Source organism: Balaenoptera acutorostrata, chromosome 2, assembly GCF_949987535.1.
Source record: "Balaenoptera acutorostrata chromosome 2, mBalAcu1.1, whole genome shotgun sequence".
NCBI lineage: Eukaryota > Metazoa > Chordata > Mammalia > Artiodactyla > Balaenopteridae > Balaenoptera > Balaenoptera acutorostrata.
The window spans coordinates 180,475,854-180,495,387 of record NC_080065.1 but is presented as its reverse complement, the minus strand read 5'-3'; the positions used below and the strand labels follow the sequence as shown (position 1 = coordinate 180,495,387).

General features: G+C 56.9%; 3 protein-coding genes across 4 annotated transcripts; 2 read left to right on the top strand and 1 right to left on the bottom strand.

The window, feature by feature from the left end:
* Positions 1 to 2,528, top strand: MCEMP1 (mast cell expressed membrane protein 1). The gene is made up of 7 exons (XM_007169060.2): positions 1 to 76; positions 401 to 484; positions 1,060 to 1,182; positions 1,331 to 1,381; positions 1,458 to 1,601; positions 1,883 to 1,951; positions 2,073 to 2,528. The coding sequence occupies exons 1-7, from the start codon at positions 4 to 6 to the stop codon at positions 2,087 to 2,089; spliced, it is 561 nt and encodes a 186-aa protein (XP_007169122.1). The 5' UTR covers positions 1 to 3; the 3' UTR covers positions 2,090 to 2,528.
* Positions 2,529 to 3,552: 1,024 nt separating this feature from the next.
* Positions 3,553 to 5,795, top strand: TRAPPC5 (trafficking protein particle complex subunit 5). Of its 2 annotated transcripts, none has more exons than XM_007169059.2 (2): positions 3,553 to 3,617; positions 5,174 to 5,795. In XM_007169059.2, the coding sequence occupies exon 2, from the start codon at positions 5,186 to 5,188 to the stop codon at positions 5,750 to 5,752; it is 567 nt and encodes a 188-aa protein (XP_007169121.1). In that variant the 5' UTR covers positions 3,553 to 3,617; positions 5,174 to 5,185; the 3' UTR covers positions 5,753 to 5,795. The 2 variants fall into 2 exon arrangements, with proteins under 2 accessions (XP_007169121.1, XP_057395027.1); XM_057539044.1 differs by lacking the exon at positions 3,553 to 3,617 and adding an exon at positions 4,439 to 5,046.
* A 4,473-nt stretch (positions 5,796 to 10,268) lies between these two features.
* Positions 10,269 to 17,843, bottom strand: FCER2 (Fc epsilon receptor II). Its single transcript, XM_007169057.1, has 10 exons — positions 17,822 to 17,843; positions 16,644 to 16,763; positions 16,271 to 16,324; positions 13,638 to 13,700; positions 13,403 to 13,465; positions 13,215 to 13,277; positions 13,012 to 13,101; positions 10,937 to 11,088; positions 10,724 to 10,830; positions 10,269 to 10,407 (listed from the first exon to the last, which is right to left on the bottom strand). The coding sequence occupies exons 1-10, from the start codon at positions 17,841 to 17,843 to the stop codon at positions 10,269 to 10,271; spliced, it is 873 nt and encodes a 290-aa protein (XP_007169119.1).
* Positions 17,844 to 19,534: the final 1,691 nt, after the last annotated feature.

The following is a 19,534-nucleotide window of genomic DNA, read 5'->3' as shown; positions in this document are numbered from 1 at the left end:
TACATGAACCAGGAGATCAAGATGCAGGCGGCAGCCTTCAAAGACAAGAAACGGGGGTCCCCAGACAATAAAGAAGGTTAGACACCTTGGGTGGGGAGGGGAGAAGTCAAGAGGGAGAGGTTCGGATGGGAGAGGTAAAGAGCTGAAAGTGGGGGCCAGAGGGTGCCTTCCCCCACCCAAAGTGTGTGTGTGTGTCTGTTAATCACCCAAATGTTCACTCACATCGTCTCCACTTAATCAAGATGTAGATCTTAGTTCCCCACTCCTTATCTTTACACCCAGAAATTTGTTGTGTGCAGGGCTCCGTGAACCAAGACGTCTGAGACCCCTCTCCCACCCTCACCCTTGCCCCAGCGCTCTCGGCAGCTTTCTTCAATCCCTCTCACTGACCTGCCCACAGGTGCAGATGACCCTGCCTATGAGAATATCATCTTCAAAACCCAGCAGCAGCCAAAGGGCAGTCATTCACCAGCCAAGAATAAGGGTAAGCAGCCGCCCACAAGCCCACATCACACAGCCTTGGGAGGGGCCTGTGGGAGGGACAAGGGGTGGTGTGTGGAGGTCAGGGTCAATGGTGTGGAGTGTGGTGGCATCAGGGCTTGTGTGTGACAGCGGTGGGGGGGGTAGCTTTGAGGAGGTGGTGATGATGATGGTGTGATTGTGCCGGTGGAGGTGCTGCTGAAGGTCTGGGTGTTGGTGATGGTGAGTAGGGGACCACGTGGTGGATCGGGACAGAACCACCTAGACGGAGCTGATGAGGGTGCTGATGAGGTCCTGGTGATGGAAACAATGCTGGCAGCAACGGTCATTGACGTTGGTGGGTGTTGGTGACAGGGATGTTAAGGGGGGTGTGATCCTGACAGCGTTAGGGATAGTTGCTGGCGGCACTGGCCGGGGTGCATGTTGGCGGCAGTGTTGTTGATGGCCGCAGCTGCTTACGGTATCGGGAACAGTGGGTGTAGGTGAAGAGCTGTCGCTGGTGTTACAGTCAGCGCTGATGGTCTGAGTGGCAGTGTTGGGCCCTGGAGATGACCTGTCCTGCCTCTACCCCCGTTCCAGCCCAGTCCAAGCCACCCTCCGACCCTGCCCAGGTCCCCCGTTGGTTGCCTAGAGCCATGATGAACCTGTATGTTGTCCTTGTTGTGTCCTGCGTCATCCTCTTAGTCTTGGTCCTGGTGAAGAGTGAGTGTTTTTTTTGTTTTGGTGGTGGAGGAAGGGGCTGGGGCAGGGCAAAGGGGTTCCCAGGAGCCGGGGCGGTCCAGTGCCGCTCTCAACTGCAGACCTGAGGCGATTCTAAGGTTTTCTGGCCTCCCCACCCCATCCTGAACAGATTCCGAGATGTCCCAGGAGCTGCTGGTCTTGAAAAGGGAGCTCCAGAACGGTGAGGGAAGGACCTGGGTCGGGGTGGGGGTAGGGAGAGCAGAGGTGACACAGACAGCCCTTATCCGCCCCTGCAGTCTCTCTTTCGGTGGGAGAGTGCCAGGAGGGGAAGAAGCGCTGGAGCGATGTCGATCAGAGCATCAAGGCGGCCAAGCAGAGCATTGACATGGTCAAGAGCAAGGTCCATGAAGGGAACCAGAAACTGAGGACGCTGGCGACAGGTGCCCTTATAGACCTCCACTGGGTGAATTTGCCTCCATGCCCAATACTGGGCTGGGTGCTGGGGAGTCGAGGGAGGGGACAGCAGGGGTCCTGCCCTTCCAGAGCACAAGGTTTGGCGAGGTGATGGATGTCACCCTCCAAGTCACTTGGGGAGTATATAAATGCATGGGAACTCCAAGTACATGGGCTGTGTGGCACCCCAGGTTGGGGGCCGGGCAGGGAGGAGGCTTCCAATAAAGCTAAGAAAGCCCCACCTCAGCTTTTTCCTGTCTCTCCCCAGTCTCAAACATAAACGAAATCAAGACTACATTACAGGAAATCCTCCAGATGCTGAAGATGTCAAATCCAAGTAAGTTGGGTCCAGGGGAAGCGAATGAGGGGCCCCCTTGGATTTGGCCCCAGATTCTCTTTCAAGAGTGGAATCTGTCTGACCTCGGGTCTCCACCCTTCACCCCACCCCCACCCCGCAGAGCCCACACCTCAATAAAAGAAAAGACATCAGAGCCCTGGCTGCACCTCGGAGGACAAGATAGCACCTCTCGATGAAGATGGAAAATGGGGGCCCCAGCCTGGTCTGATGCTGCGCTTCATCCCACGTGTAGAAAATCATGTGTCTTGGTGAATGTGTTGTGGAGTTGCGTGTGGGCATGTGTGCTCGTGTGTCGGGGTAAGCACTTCATGGAGGGTGGGTATTTCAGTGTTTCCCACAGGAAGGTGTTATGGGTGAATGTTGAAGGTGGGAGTCATAGCGAGTGTGGTGTGCACCCCTATGTCACTGTACATGTGATGCATATGTGTATTGCGGCATGTTGTGAGTGTAATGCATGTCTCCGTGGGTGGCTGTGACACAGAAGTGTGTCACTGTGGGTGTGGGTGTTGGTGACACGTGTTGCACGTGCCCATTTCAGCATAAACACATGTGTGTCCTGCGGGATGTTGCGTGATGGAGGCGTGAGGGGGTGGGGTGGGCACACCATGGGAATGTATCACTGTAATTGTGGGTATGTGCCCTGTCACAACCACCTGTCACGCTGTGCTGGCCTGAACAGGTGTGTGTCAACACGAGTGTGCCTGATTATGCCACCGAGGGTGTTCAGAGCGTGGACCCGCATGTGTCCATTTGTTTCTGCACTCACATTCCGTGATTCATGATGATAAAGGCCAAGGGGAAACAACGCATCTTTCAGATCTGTTATTGGTGTGGCTGGGGAGCTTTGGAACCTGGTAGGGAGGGTCTGTAAGTGTTCCAACTCGGAGAATGAGAAAGGTCACACGGTGAACACGTGGACGTATGCTAGGAACCCTGGGGGCACGAGGGGGCATGAGAACCAATGTCCCCAGTGGGTCCCAGTGTGTCCATGAATGTGTACCCTGGGAGCGACTGAGTCTCTGCGCCGCTGAGTGTGTGCCCATGAGGGTCTGTGGCCTGAGATGTCCAATGTCTCCCTAAGTGTGCATGGGCCCACGGTGTATGAGCCCCTGAGTATGTACCGTGCTCGTGAATATATCTGTCCACAGGGCATGTATTCATGAGCGCACATGCCTTTAAATGTACTATGCCCACGGCTCATGGATGTACGTCCTCTGAGAACTTGTGCCCACGGACATGCGCATGGACCCTAAGACAAGTGGACATATGCGCATGGACATATGTGTGTCCCTAAGACCGGTGAGTGTGTGTGCATGGGCATACATGTGCCCCTGAGACAAGTAGACATATGCCCGAGGACGCACATGTTCCCAAGACAGAGACATGTGCCCATCATCAAATGTGTGCTCCTGAGCAGATGGACGACCCGTGCCACTGTCCCCTCGATCACGGGCCAACCAAGGCCAGCGAGGTCCCTGGCCCGGGCCGCACCCCTCTGTAGGGCCGCACGGACACGCGCGCCCCCGTGCGGCCACTCTCGGGAATCACAGAGCGCGCCCCGCCCGTCCCGCCTCGGCGCCTGCGCACGCCGGGCCTTTTACGGCGCCGTAAAGCAGCTCGGCCGAATTGGCTGCCGCAAGTCCCGGTGAGACCCCGCCCGCCACCACCCCTCCCGGCGCCGTGCCGCGTCCGGTCCCCAACCCCTTTCCGCGGGTCTTTGGGTCCTGGGTCAGGGTCTCGGCGTTCACGATCCCCGAAATCCCTCTTCGGCCCACCCCGGGGGACCACGAGGAGGGTGGGCTCCTTCCCTGTTCCTCTGCCTGGTCCACGCCGGGGCCGGGGTCGCGGGATCCCGGTCTTTCCACGGCTTAGCTCACCAACCCCATGGCGGGTGGGTGGAGGGGTCTCAACACTCCTCCTCCCCTCTCGCGCGCTGGGCAGTCCCCATGTAGGCAGCTGCGCACCGGGGCAGGGGCGTCCTGTAGCTCCTGAGATTCCCCTCCCGTGGTCTTTTCATCCCCCACGCAGACCTGGTTGGGGCCCTCTCAGCATCCCCAGACCCTTCCGGCTTCTGGCCCGGTCCCTGCGTAGTGGGGGCGGGGTTCTCAGTTACCCCTCCCGACCCCACCCTTAGCAGGGTTCTGTGTGTCTCAGAGCCCTTGGGATTACCCCCCGCCCCACCCGCTGCCATTCCCATCGCTGATCCACATTTTTTTTTTTTCTTTTTGGTCTCAGCACCCCCTAGGGATTTTCCCAGCAACCCCCTTCCGGGTCTCTCGCCACCGACAGCTGTGGCTTCACGCCCTGGGATGGGAGGATCACTGCGCCCCTTCCTGGCTCCCCTAACCCCCGGGTCCGACAGTCCGCCCCCTCCCTCTTTCCACGGTGCAGCTACCTTTCTGTAAAGCACGCGGGTTGGGGGGGGTGGTTCCCAACGCCTTCCCTGGCCGCTCCTCCAGTCTTTTTACAAACGCAGGCCCACTCAAAGAGGCATGCTTCGTGCATGACAAATTGGTGCTGCCCGAGGGTGCGGGTTTGGAAGGGTTCCCAGCATCCTCTCCTGGCTTGCCCCATGTGTCTTGCCTGTTCCCCAAGCCCCCAACCCTCCTGGCCGTTGGTCTCCACACACCCCCTACTCCTCTCTCCCAGTTTCTCTGACTTTCCGCAGGGGAGAGGCAGGGAAGTTCTCTTCACCCAGGGAAGTCAGCGCTGTTGCTGCTGGAGCGCATGGCGGGGGGAGGGATAGTTGCCAGTGTACTCTCACGGCCCCCCATCCTCGTCCCCTTCCTGCCCTAGGTCTGACGCCCCCCTCCCCACGCACTAGTTTTCTGGTTACTCGTACAGGTGGCGGAGGGCTTAGGACGGTGCTTTGAACGCACAAGGATCACCTGGAACTCGAGGGTTGAGGGGGTGGTTTCGAGCGCCCCCTTCTGGTCCCCCTCTTGTCTCTCATCCCACCTTCCCCCTCCACCCCCCTCCCTTCCAAATCCTCTCCTCGCCTAGGGTACAAGCCTACCCCCTCTCCCGTTTGGCCGTCGCTGGCTAGGCGTAAGGGAGGTATGCTTTACGCGCAGGTGGGTACCTCCTTTTCTTCTACTCCTCTCTTCCCACGTGGGAAATCACTGATGGAGCGCACAAGGGAGGTGGTTGAGAGGGGCTCCTTCCCGCCTCTGACACCCACGTTTTCTCGTCTCCCCGCAGGGCAGCGGCGGCATGGAGGCGCGCTTCACGCGCGGGAAGTCGGCGCTGCTGGAGCGCGCGCTGGCCCGGCCGCGCACCGAGGTGAGCCTGAGCGCCTTCGCGCTGCTCTTCTCCGAGCTGGTGCAGCACTGCCAGAGCCGCGTCTTCTCTGTGGCAGAGCTGCAGGCTCGCCTGGCCGCGCTAGGCCGCCAGGTGGGCGCCCGCGTTCTGGATGCGCTGGTGGCTCGCGAAAAGGGCGCCCGGCGGGAAACCAAGGTGCTGGGCGCCCTGCTCTTCGTGAAGGGCGCCGTGTGGAAGGCGCTCTTCGGCAAGGAGGCCGACAAGCTGGAGCAGGCCAATGACGACGCCCGCACCTTCTACATCATCGAGCGGGAGCCGCTCATCAACACCTACATCTCCGTGCCCAAGGAGAACAGCACGCTCAACTGCGCCAGCTTCACGGCTGGCATCGTGGAGGCGGTGCTCACGCACAGTGGCTTCCCCGCCAAGGTCACGGCGCACTGGCACAAGGGCACCACGCTCATGATCAAGTTCGAGGAGGCGGTCATCGCCCGAGACCGGGCCCTGGAGGGCCGCTGATTCCGCCCCCCCCCTCCCGATAAAGGATGCAGATAGCCCCCTTCCCAAGCGTGTCTTGTGTCTTGTGTGAGGGCCTCAGAGATTCGCTCAACACCTTGACCCGGGAATTCCCTGGCGGTGCAGTGGTTAGGACTCGGCGCTTTGGCACTTTCACTGCCGAGGGTGTGGGTTCAATCCCTGGTCAGGGAACTAAGACCCCGCAAGCCCCGCAGCGTGGCCAAACAAAACAAAAACAAACACCTTGACCCAGGCCCCTGCCTCAGGCTGCTGAGGGATGCCAAGGCCCAAGCGTGTTTATTATTATTATTTTAAAAAATATTTATTTATTTGGCTGCTCCAGGGTCTTAGTTGCGGCATGCGGGATCTTTTAGTTGCGGCGCGTGGGACCTAGTTCCCTGACTGGGGATCGAACCCGGGCCCCCTGCATTGGGAGCACGGAGTCAACCACTGGGCCACCAGGGAAGACCCCCAAGTGTGTTTATAGTACAATGGGGAGGGGGGGTGGCGGCAGCGGGAAGATAAACCAGGCCCAAGGAGCTGCTGGTATGGCTGCAGTAGGGAGAATGCTGGCAACTTCCGGAATTGCAGTTGGAGGCCATCCCTCGGCTGAGGAGGTGGGGGGGGGGGGGGCGGTATCAAGGTGGAGGGATCAGGCCAAGGGAGACTCCTTTAGACCAGGGGCCGGCACACTTTTTCTGTAAAGGACCAGAGAGTGAATAGTTTGCGCCCAGCAGCCTCTGTCCAACTACTTTGTGCTGTAGACAGCAGTAGGTTAAGGAGTGGGAGTAGCTGTGTATCTAGGAAACAGACAGAGGGTGGTTGTTTGTCAACCCCTCCCCCTTTTTAAAAAAAATTTATTACTTATTTTATTTTTGGCCGCGTTGGGTCTTCGTTGCTGCCCGCGGGGTTTCTCTAGTTGCAGCAAGCGGGGGCTACTCTTCGTTGTGGTGCGCGGGCTTCTCATCGCAGTGGCTTCTCTTGTTGCAGAGCACGGGCTCTAGGCGCGCGGGCTCTAGAGCGCAGGCTCAGTAGTTGTGGCGCACGGGCTTAGTTTCTCCACGGCATGTGGGATCTTCCTGGACCAGGTCTCGAACCCGTGTCCCCTGCCTTGGCAGGCGGATTCTTAACCACTGCACCACTAGGGAAGTCCACAACCCTTTTTTTTTTTAGACCCTTGCTACTCAAAAGTGTGGTCCCGGGCCTCGGTGTCAGCATCCTCCAGGAGCCTGTCGGAAATGCAGACCCTCAGGCCCACCCCAGACTAACCACTCAGAGTCTGCATTTTAGCGAGGTCCCCAGGGGAATCCTGTGTGCAAACTGGGGCGGCTGCCCCCCTCCACCCCCCAAGAGTTTCCAATTCTGCAGATCCGGTGTGAGCTGGGGATTTGCATCTCTAACAAGTTCCTAGGAACTTCTGATAACTCCAGGGGCTGCACTTTGAGAACCCTGGCCTTAGAGACCTGGTTCTCAAGGGGAAATAGGTGGGGTCACTTAAAAGTCATCTGGGTGCTTAAAATAGTTTGCGGTTCATCTCTAAACGCATGACCCCGTTACCTGAACACACGTTCCTTGTTGAAAAAGGAAAACAATTACATTTTGGGCAGACTGCCCTTTTGCCCACCACCCTTGGTCTCTTGATCACTCCTCACACTTCCCGCCAGCCCAATGAAAGCCCTTCAGGACTTTGGAGGGGAAAATTTCTTCACATTTTCGCTTCCCCCCCGACGCCCCTGGCCAAGACCTGAACAAGTGTGTTTTGAAGGGGAATCTCAGGTGCTTTTGGCTGGGTCCCCCTCACTGCTTATGAGCAGGGTTTAAGGGTGGGGTGGGTGCAGCTTTTCAACTTGCTGTTCGGAGGGCAGCACGAGATGGGGAGATGGGGCAGCGATGGGGGTGGGCGCCAGGCTTGGTCAGGGGCATTTTCAGTCATCTCAGCAAGAGGTGGGCCTCAGCACACTGCAAAGAATGTAGTGTGTGTCAACAGGATAAATGAAACTACCACTGTGTAGTGCACAGATGATCAGGAAATGGCTGTTGGCTGGGGGCCGGGTGGGGGGGCCCCAAGGCAGCTGGGAGAGGGGGTGGCCAGGGTAGCAGCGTGAATCTGGGGTGAGGGGGCAGTGTCAGTACAGAGACAGAAGCCACAGGCCTAGAGGATGTAAAGCCAGCGGCTGTGGTACCTGGGAAGCTGGATTTCAGAGGGAGCTGAAGGAGTTACCTTTGGGTTGAGCAGCCCGAGGTCCTCAGGGACCCTAGTGAGAGTGGCTTCCGGGGCCCCCTGGGGCAGGAGCCAGATTGCAGGAGCGAGGGGCAGGAGGTAGGGATGGCAGGGCCAGCTCCATCCAGAGTCCCAACAGTAAAAGATGCCCTAGAAAAGGAGGGCAGGAGGGGAGGAGAGGTGGCTGGTCCCCAGGGGATGCTCGAGAGCTTGGGAGCTGCGAGAGGAGGGTCCAGGGTCCGTTGCTTCCTGTAGAAGATGCGTAGGGACTCGTGGAGAAGGGAGATGGTTTGGAACAAGCTGTAGGATTGTGTAGCCAGGCACCTGTTTAGGGCAAGGGGAGGACCGAGAGAACGAACCGGCCGCCGTGGTCCTGCAGGTTCCCATCACAGCGGCTCTGACTTCGGATGCTTGGGACTGAAGCCCCCAGATAGGTGGGGTGGGGGGAGTGAGGAGGACGAACCCAGCACCAGCCCTCGGTGAACCAGGCAGGCAGCATCCCTTGTTTCACAGGCCCCCGAAGCAGGTTCCGAGAGAAGGTCTCACATTAATTTAATTCAACAAATATTTATTGAGCGCCTACTATGTGCCAGGCTCTGGGGACACAGCTGAGAACAAAACAAAGGCCCTTGCCAACCTGAAACAAACAGATCGGTAAATTACACATTCTGTTGAAAGGAGAAGAGTGCTGTGGTGAGAAAATACAGTGGGGTAAAAGGGGTGGGGAGTCAGGAGGTGTCATTTTAAATGGGAGGGAGGGGGAGGCAGCATGTGCAAAGGCCCTGTGGTGGGAGTGAGCCTGAAAGTTGAAGGAAGAGTGAGGAGGCTGGTGTGGGTGAAATTGAGGAGATATGGCGCATGGGAAGGGTTCACACGATCACAAAGGATCCTGTAGGACTTTGGCATTTTCTCTGAGCTGGAAAGAAACTTCTGGGAGGTTTGGGGCAGTGAATAGGGAGACCTGGGCAAGCGAGGACAGGGGCTACACCAAGGCTGCAGCAGGATAGGCAGCTGTGTGCTGGCCTGGAGTTCCGAGGAGACGTCTGCAGGGGGACAAAAATCTGGGGGTGGGGGTAGGAGAGAGCTAACAGGTGCCTGGGGGTTCTAGCCCATGTTTCACTGCAAGGGGCCAACTCGGTCCCCACCCCATCCTGGTCCACGTGGCTGGGGCTTGGTCTGGCCCTTGACGCCCAGAGTCCTGGGTGGTCCAGCGTGGTTCTCTCCTCGTGGATTCCTCTTTCTCGAGTGGGCCCGAGAATCACGTGAGCATGTCTGGCTCTTCCTTTTCTAGGCCAGGAACTGGGGGGTGGGGGGGTGGGCAGCGAGGCACTTAACCAGGGGCATCCTGAGATCCTGGTCTGCCTCTTTCCACAGCCTCCCAGAGGTGTGGGGCTGACCTGGGCCAAGCCTGGAGCTGGTGTTGCCTGAGCGGGGGTGGAGCCGGCAGCTCAGGACCTGAACTGGCCGCCAGGTGACCTGGCCATCTCCCCATTGGCCTCTCCAGCCTTCTGTGTACTGGGCCCTGTTCTGGGCTGGGAACTAGGCTCAGGGCGGTCCACTGCCTTGCCCTGCAATATTCCTGGGGGTCTAGGGGTGTTCTCTGCTCCATCAGACCCCAGAGTCTTCATCTCCAGGCCCTGCCTAGTAAATGCTTCTTGTAATAAAGTAGGGAAAAAAACCCAAAAAACTAGGGAGGTATAAATGCCACTTCAGTTCCTGGTACCCAGAGGTGGCCTCAGACACCAGGCTCTGGAACTCCCAGCTCCCATGTTCCATGCCTGGAGACCAGAGCCAGTGAGGAGGGGCCAGTGTGAGGGGCCATCATCACCCCATTTCATGATGCAGGTTGGACGGGGAGCACTGGCTACCTGAGCCAGAAGTCTCTGTCCTCTGGTGCCAAGAGATGGCGAGGCGGGGATGGAGGAAGCATGCTGCGGTCTGAGGTGTCCTCCGCTGCTCCCTGGAAGGCCGGGCTGCCAGGCGAGGAGAGGGCTTCTAGCCTCCAGGCTTGCGGGCAGAGGTTCTCACAGTGGGAACTCCGAGCACTTGAGGGCAGGGCAGTGGTGACGACCAGCTGGGCTGAGGGGCAAGGGACAGGCCCTCCGGGGTGTTGGCAGGGATCCAGGGATGAGTACGCTGCTTCCGTTTGTTGGGGGTCCTCAGGGTCCTGCTGTGGGCCCGGCCATTCTCGTGTTCGAGGTGGGAGAGGGATGCAGAGGGGTGCAGCTGGCGGGTGGGCAGGGGGGCTGTGAGGGTCCACAGCCCAGGGGACACAGGGCCGGGTTGGCGGGCGGGCGCTCAGCACGTGGCCAGCCGGTCACACACCCAGCTGTTCAGGTAGCTGCCGCAGAAAACGTCATTCCACTGCCCCGAGCCCTGCATCATCACGCAGTTCTCGCCCTGGCCCGCGTCGTTGGGCTCCCCCAGCTGCCAGTTGCTGGAGCAGGAGGCTTCAGGTCAGAGGATGGGGTACGGGGAAGGGTCCCCACTGCCTTCAGCCTTGACACACCCCTCCAAGCCTGGGCCCTCCCCACCCCATCCCTGGTTTCCCACCCCAAGTCCCTGCAGACCAGAGACACCCTCCCCCCAGTCTGAGCCTGCATATCCAAACCCTGACCATCTCCCTCGGTTGCCATCCAGAAGCTCCCCAAGACCCAGCCCGGGGGGACGCATGCCCCCAAATACCCTCCCCTCGCATCACAGAAAGGTCCCCCTTCTCCGAGGGCCCCTCCCCTGCGTTTCCCCCTCTTCACCTGTAGCCCAGGGGGCTACTGTCCATCCAGATGAACTCCCCCTCGATGTCCAGGTCCCGAAGGCCAATCCAGGAGCCCCTCTTGTTGGAGTGTTTGGTCAGGAAGTCCTGGGGAGCAGGACAGGGCTGGGGAGATGTGCCTGGGTCCCCCCCCCACCACCACACAGGAAGTCAGGGCGGGGATCTGTGTCCTCCCCGCAGAGCCCAGGCCCACCTGCTCCTCCTGGCTGCGGATGCTGACCAGCCGCCCGTGCAGTTTGCTGCAGGCGTTCCGGGCCTGGATCCATTTTTTGGTGCCCTCACCGAAGTAGTAGCACTTCTTTTGGAAATAGATCCACTCCTCGGGGCAGATGTTGCACACAGAGCCTGTGGAGGAGAGGCTGAGGGGGCAGCGGTGGGGGGTACCACGGCGGGTGCCGTGGCGGGTGCCGTGGGTACCATGGGCAGGGCGGGTGGCAGCGTCTCTCCTGGGGTCTGGGCTGAAAGCAGATCCACCCCAGGGCCTAACAGAGGGTCTCCCAGGTTGCCTTCTTCCCTGGAGGTCTGATGCTGACATCATCATCACTGCAGCTGCCCACGATGGCCAGCAGCATCTCTGCACCACCAACACCACAGCCAACAACACCTTTACCAACACCAGCTCTACCAACACCAGCTCAGCCACGCTTAGTCACCGGTGCCGACGGCAGGGCTGAGGCCAAGACCGCCAGCATCACTTCCCCATTGCTGTCCCCACCGACAGCCGCGTCCCCCCAGTCATAGCTCTGGCTGCTGTCGCTGCCAGCACCCCCCAAACCAGCACTCTTGATGCTTTCTGGGAAATTGAGACGATTTTCTTCTAGTTGGTCAGGGGAGCCTGTGGTGGGGATGGGACAGGGTAGGAGGAGACTGGAGGGCTGGGTCCTGACGGCCTCCATAAGGGACCACCTTGGTCTTTCTCCCCTTGCCCCAGACCCAAGGACACTCTCAGGCACCGTCATTGCCGCCACTCCCAGGTGGGAGGCTAAAACCACTGTTACTGGACTGACTCACTCGTGGTTTAAAATAGATTTTCTTAGAGTGAAGTTCATGGAGGGCTCCATAGCTTGGGTGGAAGTTTTCTAAGGGGTCTGGGGTCCACAGCAGTTGGAGGAGCCCTGGGGAGACTTCTCCCACATCAAACAGTAGCCAGTAGGCAGCCCTCTGGGGGAGCAGCATGAAAACATAAGCAAGCATCTCAGGACTTCCCCGGTGGTCCAGTGGTTAAGACTTACGAGCTTCCACTGCAGGGGGCACGGGTTCCATCCCTAGTCGGGGAAGTTCCACGTGCCTCAAGGTGTGGCAAACAACAACAACAAAACAAAACAAAAACACAAAACCACAACAGAGAGCATCTCTGGTCCCTTCAAGAAAACTTTGGGGCTGGTGCCCTGGCTCTGTGTCACACCGTCACCGAGAGACAGCTACAGAGCTGGACCCAGACCCCAGGCCATGGGGGCCGGACTTTTGGGGGGGAGGAACTCAAGGACTGACTGGGGATCAGGGTGAGCGAGAGCCAGATCCCCCCTCCCCCTCTCCCGGGAGGAGCACAGCAGGGTTTCTTGCTGGGACTCCCAGAGCCACACTGGGTCCCAGGAGACAGCGCTCCTCCACATGGAGCAGAGATCCTTCCTCTTCTCTGACCCAGCTGGGGCTTCCCAGAGGTGGGAGGCCAAAAATCAAGGGTAGATAGGGGCAAGGGGGTGGGGACTTCAGGCGGTAATACCCAGGTCCCACCCGAGGTTAAAGGCACAGTGATCGCACGTCTGCTCTCTCTGCAGCCTGCTGGCGCCCCCCCCACGACCCTCGGAACGGCCAGCCTTGCCTCCATCACGGCCACCCCTGGGGAAGATGTCATGGTCCCCCTGGTCCCCACTACTGCAGAGGGGATCCCCCCGTCCCCGCCCTGGTTGGGTCAGACACTCCTCCGGAAGGGCTGTGGCTGAGGGCATCCTACCCACGACCCGCCCCCGAGTGGAGACGGGCAGAGGCGAGATCAGTAAAGAGGACCCAGCAATGGTGATTGCGAGACAGCTTTTCCTGGAGGAGGGAAAAAGCGTGGGAGCCCCGCACCCAGGTCGGTGGAGGGGAGCTGTTGGAATCAGAAAGGGCTTTCTCAGGTGTCGCCCATCGGCCCTGCCGCACACGTGAGCACACACCATCCACACTGTCACGCTCACACCTCTACTGCACTTTGGAACACACTGCCACACACCCATGTTGTCACCCGCATGCACCGACGCCCCCACGGGTACAGACGCAATTGCTCACCGACGGACTCGCGTATCTCCATCCACAACTTCCCCACCTCTTCCTGGAGTCTCCCCAGTGAATCCAAGGCCTCGCGCCTCTCATTCAAGCCTTGGGTGGTTAGGTCGGGGGGATGGGGAGTGGGCAGGGGTCAATGTGTTTGTTTTTAATTTGAGGGCCACAAATCCAGGCATACCTCCCTGCCCCCCTCCCCTGAGGCTCACTGTGGGACTTCAAGTTGCTCAGGTCAGCTCGAAGACCATCCAGGTTCCGGGAGAGCTCAGATTCTGATGGGGGTGGGGGGCAGGGCTGGTGTCAGGGATGATACTAAGAGTCCCGGAGCCTGGCCCCCAGCTCCACAGCCCCCCATGGCCCTAGGACCAAGCCCCCCAACCCCACCCCCGTCTCTCACCCTGAGATTCCATTCTCTTCTGTTCAGCTTGGATTCTCTCCATGTCCTGCAGCATCTGGGCAGCTGATTGCAGGGGAGGGGACTTGGTGGTAAGAAAGTTCTCAGACTCACCCCCCAGTCCCCCCTTGGCCTCTTCGCCTGAGTCTTTAGGGTCACCTGCCCATTTTGCAATTCATGGTGGTCTGGAGCCCTGTGTCCACGTGTTCATTCATCCACCCTAGCTCAGGTCACTCACCCTGGGATTTCTGGGCCATCTGGTCGCCCTTGTGTCTTTCCAAGTCCTTGGACACCTGAGAGACTGGGGAGGCAGGAGAGAAGACTGGTCCTCAGGAGCCAGGAAGACAGGTCCAAGAATCCCCCCTACCCCAGGCCCAAGCGCAAGGATCCCTGTCACATAATCACAATGGCCACAGCCATTGTTTAATTTAAAAACAATTAAAAACTGTTTTTAATTTCAGGGGCACAAGTACAGGCAGATCTGGTTTTATTACACTTTGCGGATATCACATTTTTTACAAATCAAAGGTCTGTGGTGACCCTGCATTGAGAAAGTCTATCAGTGCCATTTTCCCAGCTGTGTTTGCTCACTTCGTGTCTCTGTGTCACATTTTGGTAATTCTCGCAATATTTCAAACTTTTTCATTATGCTTGTTTCTGTTATGATGACCTGTGGTCAGTGATCTTTGATGTTACTCTGGTAATTGTTTCAGGGCACCATGAACCATGCCCATATATGAACTTAATGGATAAATGTTGTGTGTTCTGACTGCTCCGCCGACCGGCCGTTCCCCCACGTCTCTCCCTCTCCTCTGGCCTCCCTATTCCCTGAGACACAACAATATTGAAATGAAGTCAACGAATATCCCTACAGTGGCCTCTAAGGGTTCAAGTGAAAAGAACAGTCACACGTCTCTCACTTTAAATCAAAAGCTAGAAATGATGAAGCTTAGTGAGGAAGGCATGTCAAAGGCTGAGACGGGCCAAAAACTAAGGCTCTGGTGCAAAACAGCTAAGTTGTGAATGCAAAGGAAATGTTCTTGAAGGAGATTAGTAATGCTACTGCAGTAAAGACACAAATGGTAAGGAAGTGAAACGGCCCCATTGCTGATAGGGAGAAAGTTTTCATGGTCTGGATAGAAGATGAAACCAGCCACAACATTTCATGGAGTCAAAGCCTCACTCATCCAGAGCAAGGCCCTAATATTCTTCAATTCTATGAAGGCTGAGAGAGGTGAGGAAGCTGCAGAAAAAAAATGTGAGGCCAGCCGACGTGGGTTCATGAGGTTTAAAGAAAGAAGCCGCCTCCATAACATGAAAACGCAAGGGGAAGTAGCAAGTGCTGGTGTAGAAGCCGCAACAAGTTCTCCAGAACATCTAGGTAACTCACGAAAGTGGCTACACTAAGCAAGAGATTTTCAATGTAGATGAAACAGCCTTATATTGGAAGAAGATGCCATCTAGGACTTTCATAGATAGAGAGGAGAAGTCAATGCCTGGCTTCAAAGCTTCAACAGACAGGCTGTCTCTCTTGTTAGGGGCTAATGCAGCTGGTGACCTTCAGTTGAAGCCAATGCTCATTTCTCATTCTGAAAATCCTGGGGCAATTAAGAACGATGCTAAATTTACTCTGCCGGTGCTCTATAAATGGAACAACAAAACCTGGATGACAGCACATCTGTTGACAACACGGTTTACTGAATATTTTAGGCCCACTGTTGAGATCTACTGCTCAGAAAAAAAGGTTCCTTTCAAATTAGTACTCTTCATTGACAATGCACCTGGTCACCCAAGAGCTCTGAGGGAAATAGACAATGAGATTCATGTTGTTTCCATGGCTGCTAATCCAACATCCGTGCTGCAGCCCATGGATCAAGGAGTCGTTTCGACTTTCAAGCCTTATTCTTTAAGAAATACATTTTGTAAAGCTATAGCTGCCATAGATGGTGATTCCTCTGATGGTTCCGACCAAAGTCAACTGAAAACCTTCTGGAAAGTATTCACCATTCTAGAGCCATGAGGAACATGGGTGATTCATGGGAAGAGGTCAAGCTGTCAACATTAACAGGAATTTGGAAGAAGTTGATTCCAACCCTCATGGATGACTTTGAGGGATTCATGACTTCAGTGGGGGAAGGAACTGCAGATGCGGTAGAAACAGCAAGAGAACTAGAAGTGGAGCCTGAAGATGGGGCTGAATTGCTGAAATCTCAGCATAAAACCCTCCACCAGCAAAAAGATTATGATTCACTGAAGGCTTAGATGATGATTAGCATTTTTTAACAAGAAAGTATTTTTACATTAAGGTATGTACACTTTTTTAGACCTAATGCTATTGCACGCTTAATAGACCACAGTATAGTATAAATATAACTTTTACATGTACTGCAAAACCAAAATAGTCGTGTGCAATATTTATTGCGATATTCGCTTTACTCTGGAACCAAACCGCACAATATCTCTGAGGTCTGCCTGTACTCAGGAAAGCACAGGCAAGAATCCAATGAACGTGTGTACCCCTCCCCCAGCCAGAATGAAATAAAAAAGCAGCAGGCGTTTCTCGAAAACTCACTGGACTCAGTTCTGAGCCCTTTGAAAGTCTTAGCTTCTTTCTGCCTCTGAGCGCTAAAATGATGCCCATTTTACAGGTGAGAAAGCTGAAGCACGGAGCAGTTAGGTACGATTCCATCAGGCACTTCTCAAAGCCTCCCCTCCAAGAGTCTCTGGGTTTTCACACCCCTGCGGGGCATAGACTGACCCTTAGATCCTGGGAGGACACTGGAGCCCAGACCTTCCCTCTCATCCCACAGCAGTCAGTGGCAGAAGCAGGAGAAGAGCCCGGTCCCCCTGCCCCCCTTGGCCCCTCCATACCCTTCTGGGCAGTGGCCTCCTCCAGCTGTTTCAGATTTCGTGCAGTTTCCCAATCTGGGGAGAGGGAGGGAGAGGAGAGGAAGGATATTTCAGGTGCTCCATCCATCCACACCCCACCTGCCAGCGGGGGATGGAGACCTTGGGTATATCGTGTGGGAGGTGCCGAAAGGGGGGGAGACTGGTGTCCTGGGGCAGGGCAAGGTGCCCTCGAGGGAGGGTGGGAGGGGCATGGGAAGGGGCTGGTGGGGACACGGTGGGAGACACGATGGGGAAATTGGGCTCTGAGGGGTATGTTGGGCTCCCCAGGATCTGAGAGTGGGAGTCTGTGAGGGAACACGAGAAGGGGGCCCTGTGGGGCTGAGGGTGTCCTCACGCCACAGGAGAATCAGAGCCAGCAGCCCAGCGCATAGAACTGTGACCACCAGCCCCAGCAGCAACAGCTGTATCCCTCTCCTGCAGCAGTGCCTCTGCCTTCTGTGAAGTTTCAGAAACTCTGCCAGGAGTCGGGGGGAACAACGAGGAAAGCAGGGTGAGGCTAGGCTCCGGCTCTGCCAGCTTCCCAAAACCCAGAAAGCCAGAGTCCTAGGAGCTTGTCCAGAGCCCACACTGAAGCAGAGGGTCTCAGTGGACCCCCAGCCTCCTCTGGACACTTTCTCTACATGCCGCATTCATGTCCATCGGCAACCATAGCCCCCGATCTTTGTCTGTCCGTCTCTGTGTCTGTGCATCTCTGACTCTGTCCCTCTGCTGGTCCAGCCCAATGACGGCCGCTCCTTATGCCCACACTCCAGTGGCCAGCGAGCCTGACTTGGGGCCAGAGAGACACTGGCCATAGAGACAGGTCTGGGGCCAGGAGGTGAGACCCCCTCCTCCAAAGGCTCCCTCCTCAGGTGGCTGACCCCGACCCAGCTCTCACCTGTGCCCCTTCTCCCTTGTGTGGATTCAGTTACCCCCCGCCAATGCTGGGTTCCCAGCATCACCTCAGGAAGACTGGGTCCCCCTTCCCCTGCCCACCCCCCGACCCCCAGCCCTCACCCTGTTGCCTGCTCCCTACTTTGAGCTCCTACCCTAAACACCAGACACTGGGTCTCAGTTCTTCCCCATATCTGAGCTCTTCCCTCACCCCACTCCAGGGCCCCCCAAAGCTCTACCTTGATGCCCCACCGCAGCCACAGGCCGCCTTCCCTCAGCCTGGCTGTGAGGAGTCATCATGCTGAGTTCCACTTGTTCTGAGTCCCCTTCACGTGGTCTTCTCTCTCTCAGGTTCCTAGTGCACCAACTGGAGCTGGTGTTTTTTGTTTTTTGGGTTTTTTTGTCGTGAGCGTGTTGAGTCAGAGAAGGGAGGGACCCGCAGCTTCCTTCTCCTGCCTTCTCTTGGCTCTGTGCCGGGAAACCCAGTCAGGGCTCACCTTCTTCCAGTGCTGGGCTTTTGCTAAAAATTCACTCTTCTTCACAGATAGGGACCCAGGAGCCCTTTTCCCCTCCTAAGTGGGAGATCAGGAGGTCAGGTTTCTTGCTTTTGCCAGGGTCAGCTTCAGAGAGTTCTCTCACCTGAGTATGAAGTTTCCTCCATTACAGCGCTGCTTGGTTTCTCCCAGTGATGGGGTGCTCACTACCTGTCAAGGCAGCCCACTTGGCGGGCACAGTCACCGCTCTGCCTGGGATCTGGGTTTTAACGAGGGTTAGGGTTAGATGTCAGACTCCAGTTACTGGCACAGGACAGCACCTGGGACTTGAGGAACTCCATGACCATTGGCTGATTTTGTTTAGTCCGTGACTGGGAGTCAATGTTGCGGTTAACTGGGGGACGCAACTGGTGTGGAGGACCAGAGGCCTGGGACCAGAGGTGGGCGCCCCAGAGCCCATCACATGCGATGTGCACAGCAGGTGTTCCATGAATGTGCACCTGAGTGATATTGGCAAGTGGCTTAACCTTGAAACCAACTTCCTCATCCACAAAATGACAATATTAAGGATACCTACACGGTAGAGGAGGGTGGTCTGCTCTATATGAATGTGCTTTGAGCAAGTCTTGGGACACAGTCAGAACCAAAAATATTATCAGCTCTTGTTACTCTTGCTGCCTGTGCCACCTTGGCCCAAGAATCAACCTTTCTGAGCCTCAGTTTTCCCTTCTGTAAAATGGGGGTGATGATAGTACCCAACTCATGAGGCCGGGGTAGGACCAAATGAGATAACAATGGACATGAGGCTTGTGGCACAGCGCTGCACACAGTGGGTCTTCAGATCTCAGATGTTTATCAAGCATGCCAGGTCCTGCTGGGAAATACAGACTCCATCACCCAGGCCTCAGTTTCCTCCTCTGCCAATGTGCCCAAGGAGTCCTTAAAAGTCTCTTGACTCTAAAGCACCTATGTGCCAAAGAGCATGGGCTTTGGGGTCTGACAAGCCTGGGGGCCACCAGCTGCCCCCCTTGCTGGATGACTATGGGCAAGTCACTTCCCCTCTCTGAGTCTCAGGGAAATGGAGATGGGGGCAGCCAGGCTCGATGAACGGCTGCTCAAACCGGGTCTTTCAGCATCCCAGAGGAGGCCAGAGGTGTCACCACCCTGCAGCCGGACATGCCTGAGCCCATGCTGGCCAGACCTGGAGCTGAGTCCTGGCTTCACCCCGGATGAGCGACTCAGTTTGTTCATCTGTAAACTGAGGGTGAGCGGCAGCGCTGGTTCTCCCCTGGAGGCCCCTGGAGGCTGTATGATACGGCATTCGAGGTACTGGCACACAGTAGGTGTTCTGTAGGTGAACTGAGGTACCGAGAGGGTAAGGAATCTGTCCGCACCACACTGTGGTGGGACTGGACCTTGAACCCAAAATGGGTGACCTCGGAGCCTATTTGCTCCACAACTGGGAGACACGGCCTCCTGGTGGGTGTCTGATACTAAGGGCCAGGGCGGCAGGGCCCCGATGCCAGCCCGTGTTTCCAACACAAGAGCTCCTTCCCCTGCTTACGGCCTTCAGTGGCTCTCCAGCATCCTGCACCATCAGCCCTCAATGCACCCACCAAGCACATCCCTGCTCAGTCACGCAAATCAGCCGGGTTTCACTTCCCCAAACCAGGTCCCTGGCAATTCTGTCCACACCTACCCCTGCTTTCCTCCCTCAAAGGAGGAAAGGTCGTCCCTCAAGACTCAGCCCAGAGGTCGCTTCTTCCAGGAAGCCTTCGGTGCCCACTTTCCACTATCAGGTGGGCAACAGAGAGAGGTCACTGGGGGCCACTGGGTGGGCAAAGATGGCAGGAGACCT